At 40.3% G+C, this 12,820-nt stretch overlaps 1 protein-coding gene across 1 annotated transcript in view; it reads right to left on the bottom strand.

The window, feature by feature from the left end:
- Positions 1-12,077: 12,077 nt before the first annotated feature.
- LOC109469020 (neuronal acetylcholine receptor subunit alpha-10-like) overlaps positions 12,078-12,820 on the bottom strand; it is a 10,227-nt gene continuing 9,484 nt past the window's right edge. Inside the window, exon 9 of the mRNA XM_019767409.1 lies at positions 12,078-12,769. Coding sequence (XP_019622968.1) covers positions 12,246-12,769 — 524 coding nt within the window. The 3' untranslated portion in view covers positions 12,078-12,245. The remainder of the gene's footprint in view (positions 12,770-12,820) is intronic.

The following is a 12,820-nucleotide window of genomic DNA, read 5'->3' as shown; positions in this document are numbered from 1 at the left end:
GCATCACGGGAAGCTCATGAGATCACGGTTACCACGCCTATCATCCCCTCCCTCTCACCATTATCATAATTGGTCAAGAGTTCATCCAAATCTCGCGGGATTTGGGAAAGGTTTAGTCCGTGATTTGACACCCCAGAGGAAATGAAGGCTAAAAGGAGGGCGAATGTCACGCCTCCCAATCGGATGTCACCACAGGGATCCTACAAAAAATACAGGTAATCGGCTTTCCTGATTTGATGGATTGGAGAGACTTTATTCCGGAACATTAAGAAGCATCGCCTTAAAGCATTTAATAGGATTTCTAACGATACTCACTGTTGCTTGTTACCGATCTAGTACGGATTTTGCATTGCCAAACTTGACATATACACTCAAGAAGGTGAACAAATAAAAGTGTTTTTATGCACAGAGTTCGCGCTGATAGTTGGGTTAGGTGACAGGCTATATACATAAAAAAAACTATACAATATAACTGTCTTGCTATAGGGCGTTTTGATGTTTTCCTTCCTGCTGTGATGTTCAGCCTTTGTTCCTTACATTTGACATCCCGGGCACAAATCTGAAAGCTAGCAGCACTCTTTAGGGAAATGGCGTGATCCACGGAACCCTCTGTTGTCAGGATTTCCGGTATTATCGCCAGAGTAATGAAGTCTCTTGAGATTGACTGCAGAGGCTTAAAAGTTGACATTTTGGCTTTCCTCGCACAGGTAGTCCATGGATGATGCCTTGGGGGACACACAAAAAGTGGCGTCGCTATCCCAGATAGACGTCCTCTAATACCCGATCACGAAAATGGATCTTGTATGTAGAAAACAGCCCCCAAACTTCAACAGGTCCGCTGTATGATTTTGATTGATTCTGGTGGGACCAAAGATACAAGTAGCACTTTATTATTGCTGGGTTATCCGTTTGTCTATCCACCAGATCATATCAGTATTGCTATATGAAAGTAATATGAATTGAGATTTGGAAACGTATAAAGTCGTCAACTGATTAATACATGTAATCCAGGCAGCAATAAATGATAACAATACATTGCCTTATTCTTCTTGTTCACCATTTTAGTTTTTTTTTCTTTGCAGTAGCAGTAGATATAGGAAAGCAAAATTTGTGTTGGATCTTAAGTTTTACATACAAACACACATGAACTTTCATGATAATCCCAGCATATTCGTTAGCCAGTTAGATCTAAGTCACTTCTGACGTCTGGTGAGCACCCAAAACAGAGGCATAAAGAAATAATTTATACTGATATCAGCAAGAGACCCGATTTCACAGCTGGTAGCATCTAAAAGGTACACAGGGACTATGTTCGCTGTTTTTGCAGATCATTTTTAAAAGGCTGGGGCGAAAATTAAACGTTTCATTGACGTGATAACACATCTAGCTTCCTGGAAGTATATACGGTAAAAGCAGCACTTTATATTATTGTCTTTTGGGGTGAGCCACAAACTCATGTGATGTACTTGATCACTCACCTACGCAGTTTGTTACCGACACAAGGGAAAGATGAAAAGGTATTCGGGAATTGTGAGGAAATCCCTACAAACTTAATGGTAAAAATAATGGTGCAACTCAAGAATATTACTGCTTGTCGTCACCACGTGTCTTCGGCACAAATACTTTGCAAAATGCGTTCAGTAAACTCATAATTTCGAGTGGATATTGCCCATATCTCAGATGGTATACAGGCTTCTTCCTTTAGTTAACGCTTCTTAAACTTTAAAAATTTTAAAGTACTGGCTCTGTCCTTGGTGCTGATTTAAGAAATTTCCATTTTGATTCGTTTGTAAAAGAATATGTATTCCAGTCACATTCATGTAAACTCGTTTTGACTAGTTTTCTTGCGAGCAATGCAATCTATAAATCCCTGAATTTACCACACTACAAAACAATCCGACAGCCAATTTGTTTTTCTGATACCTCAGGATTACTTAGAAGACGTAAAATCATGAATGGTGTCTACTTTTACTGCTTTACTTGGTGATTTCAAGTACAAGGTCGTCAGATCAATGGTGTAAACGTCACTTCGTTAATTTGGTGATCAGAGCAACGTCAGCAAATCTACAAAATCGAAAAGCATGACGTGCATTGGTCAGGAAGTTGTCATAGCTATCACGTCATTTCCGCTTTCTGATGGTTCTGATTCACTTCTATGAATCAAAATGATACAGTAGAGATCCTTGGCCTTTCTGGTTTTCCTCCTAACTTAGACTCATTGGTAAGCACATAGAAGACCAATTCGAAAATGACAAGTATTTAACAAATGGATACGATGTACGTCAGTGTATATTTCTGATGTCAAACTTCACAGATAATGAGTATGGCAAATGTACTTTGGAGTCATGCAGCAATAATTATAGTATCAAATATTCTGCTCTTATATGTCGGTGAAGGTTAGACATCCAGATAATAAGATACGCCAAAACAGTCACTCAAGCAACTACTGGATATGATTTTGATAACTCTGCTCTTACAGTTTGCATATTATGTAAGAGGTCTTTTAGATAAATTAGCAGTGGTGCTGATTGCCATCTTAAGAAGAGCAAGTTTTATACCAAGAACAGTGATGGAATGGAACACTCTACCAGCACACATTGTCACAGCGTCAACTGTAGATAACTTTAAGCTTGGGCTGGCCCAGTTCATGGGCCATCACTGCCCCCAGAAGTAATCAGGACTCCAAGTGCGGCCATGTAAATAGAGTTTAAGCACAATTTTGGTTCTTTTTTTTGCACTTTGTCGTTTTCATGTTTTCTTTTCAGCACCACCACCCCACCGGCCGCACTTAGCCGTGCACCCAGCACCCAGGTCGTGATGCCCCAGTGAGGGGTTTTGACCAGTACAGCATAGAAGAAGAAGAAGTAGAAGTAAGAATACTTGCTTAAGGTACAGATATTCCTTTTAAAAGAATACAGTGAACATAACAACGATACTTTGCCACTTATCTTACTTTTTAAGGTGATCAAATTTAAACTTATCACGTTTTGAACACCAGTAAGATTTCACAAGATCAGCGGGTGATCTAAATACACATCTAACAACAAGCGGAAATGATTGTGACCGAGTCCTCCAGTCATGAAAATCGTCGCTCATTACAACTTAACGTTGCTGGTACGAGAAGAAAGTGTGCGGCCTCTCCGACACTTAGCTTCGTAAATGGTGCGACAAATTGGCCGTGGGGACACGGAGATGCATTTACCCAACTCTCGCGGGACTACAGCGAGACCTGCTAATGCGCTAGTGGAAAGTACGCGCGTTCTAAAACGGATGACCGGTCACCTGCAATGCTATTAGCCGGCCCTGGGGGTAACCTACAGGCTAGAAACGAGGGGTCACTTCGACATACATCAGTCTATCAGATTTCTAAGAATATCACACGTCAGATTCACGAGATTTCATGGTGTAACCTACATGTACTATGGAGATTTCTTTGATACTACATTTTTAGCCTCTACCAGGCTTCGGGAAGCGGCTGGAAAGACTAGAATTTGGCCAAATAGAGATATAACATAAGGGATTTGGTTCGCTGGATATTTTGCCGACCAACTTGCTGGCATGTTATCTGTCTATTTGGCCAAATTCTAGTCTTTTCAGTCGCCTCTCAAAGCCTGATAGAGGCTACCTCATTCTACCTCCCATCCTCATTTACGACATCAGAAAGAGCTTAATTTTATGGCTAATTATTAACCTCCAAGCAGATCCTAGGGTGGCATAAGGCAGTATCACATTGGCCAGGCAGTATCCATTGGCTAGAAAGGGTCCAAAAACGCCGCCCCAGTGGGTGGGTATTGGCAGAATACACAACGAATGATGATGAGCAAAGATGATACAGGACAAAATCCTTTCGTGTATCTGAAAATGTCAATTTACATTTGTCAGGCTTCATATCTGTAAAAACCTCCCTTCTTCTTAATTTTCCATCCCCAACTGAAGTGAAGCATAACGTTTTCCAGGAAGCTACTAATGCAATATGGCTTCATTGTGAGATAGTTCTTGACAGAGTAATGGTGAGGTTATAATTGGCCCCCTGGGTCTGTCTTTGGTACTGCAACAGAAGATTTTTAATACCATACGTCCTGAAGCTATGAGTGAGATGTAATGGTATATGATATATGTATATGGGTAGGTCTTGTTTAATTTGTTACTTTACCCCAAGGGAGTATTGCTTTTACCTCTTTTATTATAGAGTTCTGAGAACTTACATTATAGAGTTCAGAGAACATCACATCATTCCATTAGTTATACTACCATATGTCAAGGTCGGTATGAAGAATTACCTACAAGGATATATATATATATATATATCAGGCCTAAAAGATTCACCAACTAAACTTTAGATGCACCTAACTAGGCATATATCTGGAAAACCTGAAGATAGTTTCCCGTTTTTTAGGCAATTATTAGAATCCGTCGATATGTTCAGGAAAGAAGAAAATCCGTTGAAATATGCCTGGAATACTAGACTACAGGCTTATATATCTCATCAGCTAGTACGGAAAAAGTTCAGACAGCATGTATAAAATAAGTGTCGATGTGTTCACGAAAGAAAAAAAATCCGATGAAATATGCCTGGAATACTAGACAATAGGATTATATATCTTGTCAGTTAGTACGAAAAAAAGATCAGACAAAATTTATGAAATAACTTCTGTCCAGGAACGTGTGCAGATCATACATCTTCAACAGTTGCTGTCGCGAATATCATATCCAAAGACATGTTCTTCATATATCATACCTCGAGTAGATACATAAAGATTCCATCCGTACCCTTTGATGCGGAAGGTTTCATTTATCTTCTGAAATGTGTTTCGAAACGATATTAACAGAAAAAGCTTTGTTTTCCCCTTTTGACCAGACAACTCAACGAACAGAGGTATGAAAAGAGCCAGTTAATTCTTTTTTTTAAAATGTTGTTTCTGAGAATCTTACATGTCGGAGGCTTCAAAGAGTGTCTATGGATAATGGATATGGCGTGTTTGCTATATTGCAGTGGGTGGTGAATATGAGTAAGACTTGGGCTCTGCGTTGACAGTAAGGCCATGTTGATTTTATTATATGGATGACATCCGCGAGCGAATGAATGTTCGTCCATAAGGTTTTCGACCATACTGTAAATCATACAAAGCAGCTGCAAAATGAGAAAACATATGCAGTAAATTGCCCCAAAAAATATTTGAAAACGATACTAATGTAGAATGCCAAAATTAATTACAATGGAAAAGAAGAAAATGTGAAAAAAATTAAAATTAAGAGACTCTAATTCACCATGCCATTTTCTGTGTGTTTAGTCATTTGTTAAACCTTCTTGACAACGTAGAATTCATAATAAAGGCAACCTTTTTTGCCATACTTTTATATTCGCACGCTTGCATCAGTTTTGGGGTACATAGAGGATGTCAGATCAACATGGCATAACATCCATGTTTATGAACGTGGAATGCATATCAATTAATACATAATGTAAAAATCTATCATAGCCGATAGCAATATGATAAAACCTAACATGTGTCCAACGATTACTTGAGCTGGCTTTGAACATCCAAGTTTTAATATTGTTCTCTGATAAACGATAACAAAAATCAATATTATATAAAACTTGTATTCACAAATACAGGTTTGCGCATTGGCCGAAATGCGATAACAGTATATTATCCAGGATTAACTAATACCACTTGAATACCAAATGTTATTAGTTTTTATTTCATTTTTGTCCAACTGTGAAGTACTGAGATTTTCTTACTGTAAAGTTAGGTCATTGTAAGCGAGCAGGACAATAACCTGAATAGTTGCCATCCATCAAAATTGATCCATAGAAAGAACCTAGCTGCAGGGTAACATCAAGTAGTTGTAGATTTGGCGAAGTTACAAGAACAACAAAGTTAGGTCAGGTCTAACTGCGTATGGTAAGATTTAAAAGAGTACTTCGCTGCAGATGCGGGATTAGGCGACATTTTGAGGTTATACAACTAGGTTGGAACAACAGCTATGAACCTCAATACCATGAAAGTTCTGTGTTTGGTAAGTTACGTAGTGAAAAAATAAACTTTTCCAACTCAAAGAAATTAGAATCACCAGAATTTTCAACCGAGTCGCTCGGTCTTCATTACCTTTCTGAAGCGCAGTAGACGGTCAAAAAGCTGCTGAAGACCGAGCGACTCGGTCGAAAATTTCGGTGATTCTAATTTCTCTGAGTTATGTTTTCACAATTCATTTACCTCACTGATACCTTTCTGTATAGATCCAATCCTCCCAAACCACTACGGTACGCCAAAGATACTTTGTTGATGACATACACCCAGCGTTGGACAGGTCCTGGGAGAGGTACGGTGCGCACACAATGAGATAACCTTTAAACCACAACATTCTTCATCTTCTTTGGAGACTAGCTCGTTGCGCAGGTGACCAAGACACGAGAGAGAAAAAATATGAATCAAGTTTTCTTTCGTGCCAGCAATATTATACGTGCGTGGGTAAGCATTTTAACCTTTTTACAGTGACGCTTGCTCATAGTTTTATGCATACTATTATTCTTAGATATAGTTTTAGACAATCACCTTCTGTTATTATGTAGATTTTGAAGTTATTTTGTACCCTGTTTCAATGTTTTTGTAATAATCTTTGTTATTTACAATTAGCCTTGGGGCAGGAATTTGCAATAAACTTATCATTAATCATGCACACTGCCTAGGTCATTTTATTACGAGGAAAGAAGCGGGTGGGTGGGCAGTTAAAACAATTATATCTAAACCAAGCTTTATCTAAACCAACAACTACAAAAGATAATGGAGGATGTGACGTTCTTTCCAAGCACCTAAAAGGTCGATAAAGTTTTAGACCTATGGTCGTCATAAACTACAGGTGTTTCTGAATAACCGGTGTATAACCGGTATAACCGCCCTTCGGTGTAACACATCAGTTTCTATATATATATATATATGTATAACCGCCCTTCGCGAACACACCAGCGTCTGTATCTCTATCTGTATAGCCGGTATACCCCCTCCCTTTGGTGTAACACACTCGCTTCTGTATCTGTATATGGCAGGTATAACCACCCCTTGTTGTAACAATGAGGTGTAACAATGTGACAACAGTTTCCGTATCTGTATAGCCGGTACCCACCCTTCGTGTATAACACACCAGTTTCAGTTTGTATATCCAATATATAACCACCATTCGGTGTAACACACCAGCTTCTGTATCTGTATAGCCGGTATAAGCACTCTTCGGTGTATCACACCAGTTTCTGTATCTGTATAGCCCGTATAATTAACGACCCTTCACTGTCACACACCAGCTTCTGTATCTGTATCTGTATATATAACCGCCCCTCGGTGTAACACACCAGCCTCTGCATCTGCACTGCACCTCTAGTTGTAACACACCAACTTCGCAGGCACGCGGCGCGGCGGCAGCTATTCATATTCCACTAAACAACCTGCTACGTTAACCTTTCCACGTCTAACCGCAAACGCTGTTTAAAACTACCATACTTACTGGCAACGAGTTCCACTCAAATAGGTCTAGAAAAGTACTGTGTAACAGGTTTTGAACACATCAATCTGGGTTGATACCTGGGGGCATGACACAGTCTAATAAATCGCCCATCCTGTGTTCTATTTCCTGCTCAGACGTCGCCTGAGAGACACATGCGGAGATGGCGACAGGTTCATCTTCTGAGTCAACATTACTCACGATCAACCCACGCTCCAACGGACATTCCAACCGCCAGCTCAACTGGCCAATCCGATTTCATCAATTCAAATTTAAATTCACAGACGTCAGTCTCTGAAAAGGGCAAGGCAAAAATTCTATCAAAGAGTAAAACGCCTATCTTCTTGTATTATTTCTATTTCTCTTTGAGACTTATAAGAAAAATGAATTGGGTTCATAAAAGCCATGACGGTAAAGTAGAATCCCTTGTTACTATGAGGAATTGACGGCATTGACAAAAATCCCTTTATGACGTCAAAGAGCAAAATAAGCACAATAGAAAAAAGATTACCAGTTGAATTTCAGAGAAACTGCACTCTGGAGATTGATGCTTTCGACGTAAAGCCTCTTGCAGCGTAGGGCTCATCGTAAACTTAATAGTTTTGCCTTCAGTAAGGGCAGGGCATGCTGTGGATGAAATTATTCTGCCATTTCCTAAGTCCCAAGGGCGCCACGCAAAATACTGTCACCAGTTATGAAATAAGTTCCACTTACAGTGTAATTGCTGCCTTGGGAAATCATGGTTGAACTTGGTCTTGAGCTGATCCAAATCACTGTGGATATCGAACCCTTTAAGCAGGACTACCGACCACCACACCAACTCGAGAGGGAAATATTCCTTGGATAAATTGAACAGGTGACATTCTGTGGGATTGAAATTAACGGCTTCGCTATCAGGTGTTCATTATAAAGTGATGGGACCTACAAAATTAGATTGGTCTTCGACGTATGATGTGAATTATTTGAGACAAAATAACTACCCTTCTGCATAGCACACCAGCTTTACAGGCAGCTAACTAAGGTTCACTTAATATATGTACGTCGTCGTCTAATAGCATGAAATAAGGACAGAATCTTGACAGTTATCAAAACTGAGTCCACATGATTGAAAACAGCTTTTACCTCGACTTCACGTCTAGCTTTGCAAGAAGAAACTCTCATAAGGAAATTCCTCACAGAATAGATCTTAAAACTTACAATCAATAGCTTCAGTGAGGGCGGCGACATGCTAGATATTGTCTGTGGAGTGAGAAAACAGGAGGTTGAACAACTCAAACTTTGACAACCCTCATACTTTTGACCAAATTTTCTCATGTATTCACCCGCCCTGTGCAGGAAAGACCTCAAAGAATAGCTTTACCAAGCATGGCAACATGATAGGTATTATCTATGGAGTGAGAAAACGGGATTGAACATGTCAAACTTTGACAACAGTCCTACTTTTGACCAAATTTTCTCATATATTTATCCTCTCTGTGCCAGAAATACCTACTTCGGAGAATAGATCTTAAGACTGACAATCAATAAGAGCGGCGACATGATAGATATTGTCTGTGGAGTGAAATATTGAGTCACACGTAAAATAAAACGCCGGGGTCTCCAGGTCGCGTGTAGCGGGGCGACAGAGCTGTAGATCCAGATAAACAAGATGAGCTCCTCAGGCTCAGCCTCAAAGCGCTCGTTTATCATAGAAAGGCGGCGTCGTAGCCAGATGAACATGGTTCCAGGATGTACCCTGCTGATAAAGCTGGTAACAGATCTGGCCTGGTATCAATTTTATTCTAGCTCCGTATCTGAATAGCCAAAACCATCATTTGTTGTACCACACCAACTTCTGTGTCTGTATATAGCCGGTATAAGCACAATTCGGTGTAACACACCAGCTTCTGTATCTAAGTGTATAGCTAGTATAATCGCCCTTAGACATAACACACCAGCTTCTGTAACTGAATAGCCTGTATAACCGCCCTCCGGCGTAACACACCAGCGTCTGTATCTGTACAGCAGGTGTAACCACCCTTCGGTTTAACACACCAGCTTCTGTATCTGTATAGCCAGTACAACCACCCTTCGGTGTAACACACCAGCTTTTGTATCCGTATAGCCGGTATAACCACCCTTCGGTGTAACACACCAGCTTTTGTATCCGTATAGCCAGTACAACCACCCTTCGGTGTAACACACCAGCTTTTGTATCCGTATAGCCGGTATAACCACCCTTCGGTATAACACACCAGCCTCTGTATCTTAGTTATAAAGTTTGAGCTTAGTTCCAACCCAAAAAGGGAGACAATGAGTTCCCTTTTTGTGTTGGAACTAAGCTCAAACTTTATAACTAAGATTTCTAAAAACAGAGATGTGCTTTTACTCAAATATCAGCTTCTGTATCTGTATAGCCGGTATGGCCACCATTCGTTGTAACACAGCAGCTTAATATGTATCTGTATAGCCGGTATAACCACCCTTCGGTGTATCACACCAGTTTCTGTATCTATATCTGTATAGCCCGTATATAATTAACGACCCTTCACTGTCACACACCAGTTTCTGTATCTGTTTGCTGGGAGTGCCACTAATAGTGTTAACTCGCCCAGTGTTAGGTGGGGATGATAATAATACATGGACATCTGGCGGATTTGCAGGTTACTGCATATTAGAAAGAGCATTTCCGCAGCCCCTATCTTGAAAAAAAAAACTTTTCAAGTTTACCACAACCAATGCACAGGTGGCACGGACAAAGAAAAGTTTGGCAACGCAAAAAAAGTACACAAAGGCCAAAACGCGCACAAACACAAATACACACAGACAAACGCACATACACACATATGAACTCAGCTCATACACACACACACAAAGACATAAAATGAAACCAAATGAAAACGTGACCTAAGTGATAAAAAATAAGAACAACTTTGTTGATATATTTCATGCATCCGACATTACTGATAAGTAACACTCATACTAGTAAGTAATACGTATGTACTATTGGCAAGGAATCTGTAGGGCACAAAACGTAAAACACAAAAAGTATGTACAAATAAAGATATACCCTTTGGTGTTACATTGCTAACACCTTCTTGGGAGGTAAAATTCTATACAGTAAAATAGTAAGGGTTTCACACAACATATTACACATGCAAAAATCCCGGCTATGTTGAAAGCTAGCAAATATTCTGTATTTTTCAACACCCCTTGAAAAACTTAATGAAAAGTTACTTTTTAAGAAACATATTATATATATTGTGCATTACCTTTTAAAGGTCTTTAGAAATTCTGTGTGATACAAGACTTACATACATTTTATTAAGTCAACACACACATGAAAACTATACTACACTATATTTGTTAAAATTGATATTACCCTGAAGCATAGGTGGATCTATACACATAAAGAAACTTACATATTTTTGTAAAACAAAAACAAAAGTTTCTGTCACATCCTTTTCAATATCAAAAGCAATATCTAATGATATTTTCTTGGTCACCCTCTTTATCTTTTTATGTATCAAGACATAATGATGTCTGTCTAAGTGCAAAAATCCCCTGATAATATTTACATACAATATCTAAGAATGGTTCTAGATTATTGTCCATGATCTCTAAAAATGATTGGACTCCTCTCATTTCTGTTTGCTTCTTGATGAAAACATGATTGTTGCTGTATAATAGTTTCCTTGGTTTATATCATTCAACCTCATCATCTGATTGTTCCTTTATGTTTTGATGTAAGACATATATTCTAATCATATTTCATGATTTTTCTATCCAAACACAAAACGATTACCACCAGATCAACACTTAGTAAGGGGAATGGACTTAAGAATCAGAAGTGGAGTGTATTATTCAGTGCGATATTTCCTTGATAAAACTATCGGTATTGGCAAGATAAAAATGCTAAATAGATTGGTCGGTTTGATTACATGTACTAATCTACTACCTGGTGCATGCGAAGCAAGTGTGTTGCTTCCAGGTACGTATAAGGTTTGTTTGGATGAGTTGTGAGTTTGTTAGTAGTCTCTACCAGACTAACTGCGCTACCAGACTACCAGACTAACTGCCTATATATGGGAAAATATTTGCAAGGGGAGTTTGGCCGCCTTGTAGGTTGACTGGCCGCGCAGGAGGGAAAGAAACTACCTCCCCGCGGCCTGACTCCCTTTGCCAATTTTACTCTTTTTTTTTTTGCAGAATTCTACGATTCGTATTCCCGTAGAAAGGCACCTGTGAAGGCTAGTGTATCTTTCTTAATTGCATAGTGGTTGGGAGGTGATTTAGACAGATGCTTTACAGGAAGGTCATAATTGAAGGTGACTCGCCGGAAGAGAGAGACTGGGTAGTATATGGAGGAATTCAGGAACTGTGGTAATATACGACATCATGCATTCCTCTCAACATCTTCGTTACATTCACAAAAACCCTAACCACCTCCCAGAGTTTTGTAAACTTGGACTTGGAGGTCTCGAAATCCTAAAATGCTTCCAGGAAGTCTGGAATCTCCGATTTCATATTGTATTTCTTATTACTTATATGTTTCTGACTACTGGTTACCACTTCGGAATTTCGCAAACCGTGAGGAATAGTGTTCTACCAGGGAGTTGGTTAGTATTAATCGCCAAGCAGATCTTTTGGGTTGCTACAAAGCAGTATCCCTCTGCGAAACGGAAGCCCAAACCACTGATTGGAGAGTAGGTTAGAATTAGAAGAGGGATAATGAAAAAAAGGAAGAGAGTGGAAATAAATGAAAAGAATTAGGTGCCAGCATATGGCCCGAGCAGCACAGCAGTAGCGACCAGTGCGATGAACATAAAAGTGCCGAGCAGAATCCTGTCGACGACGATGGCCAGCTGCTTCCATTCGTCGCTGCGGGCGTCGCGCGTGTCCTTCCGGTAATGACGGGCCACGATGGTCTTGAGGTGCGCGATCATGGAGTCCAACTTCCGGTCCAGCAGGAGGAAGATCCGGCCACTGTTGCTGGAGTCTTTGCTCAGGGGTTGGAGTTGGTTGTCGTTCGGCTCGGGGGTGGAGGAGATCTTGGGCGGCTTGACCGGGCCCAGGTCCAGGGCGGGGTTGACGTTCTCGTACACGGTCTTCAGATCCGGGTTCTCTGTGGTGCTGGCGGTCTTGTTGGACCTGCACCTGCGCATGTACAGAAGTGGACGGAGCCAGCTGGGGATCAGCTGGGGCATGGGGCCGTGGAAGTGCAGGTTCATGGCGATGACGGTCGCCGCAGAGCTCAGGGTCACCACCACGATACTTATCCCAAAGAATTGACCTGGAAAATTTCACAGAAAGTATTGAAACAAGTGGCATCTCTGTCCTTAAC

The sequence above is a fragment of the Branchiostoma belcheri genome, unplaced genomic scaffold, assembly GCF_001625305.1.
Source record: "Branchiostoma belcheri isolate BF01 breed outbred unplaced genomic scaffold, Haploidv18h27 scaffold2, whole genome shotgun sequence".
NCBI classification, from domain to species: Eukaryota; Metazoa; Chordata; class Leptocardii; order Amphioxiformes; family Branchiostomatidae; genus Branchiostoma; species Branchiostoma belcheri.
Note: the sequence above shows the minus strand (reverse complement) of the source record. Positions and strands in the feature narration are given on the sequence as shown.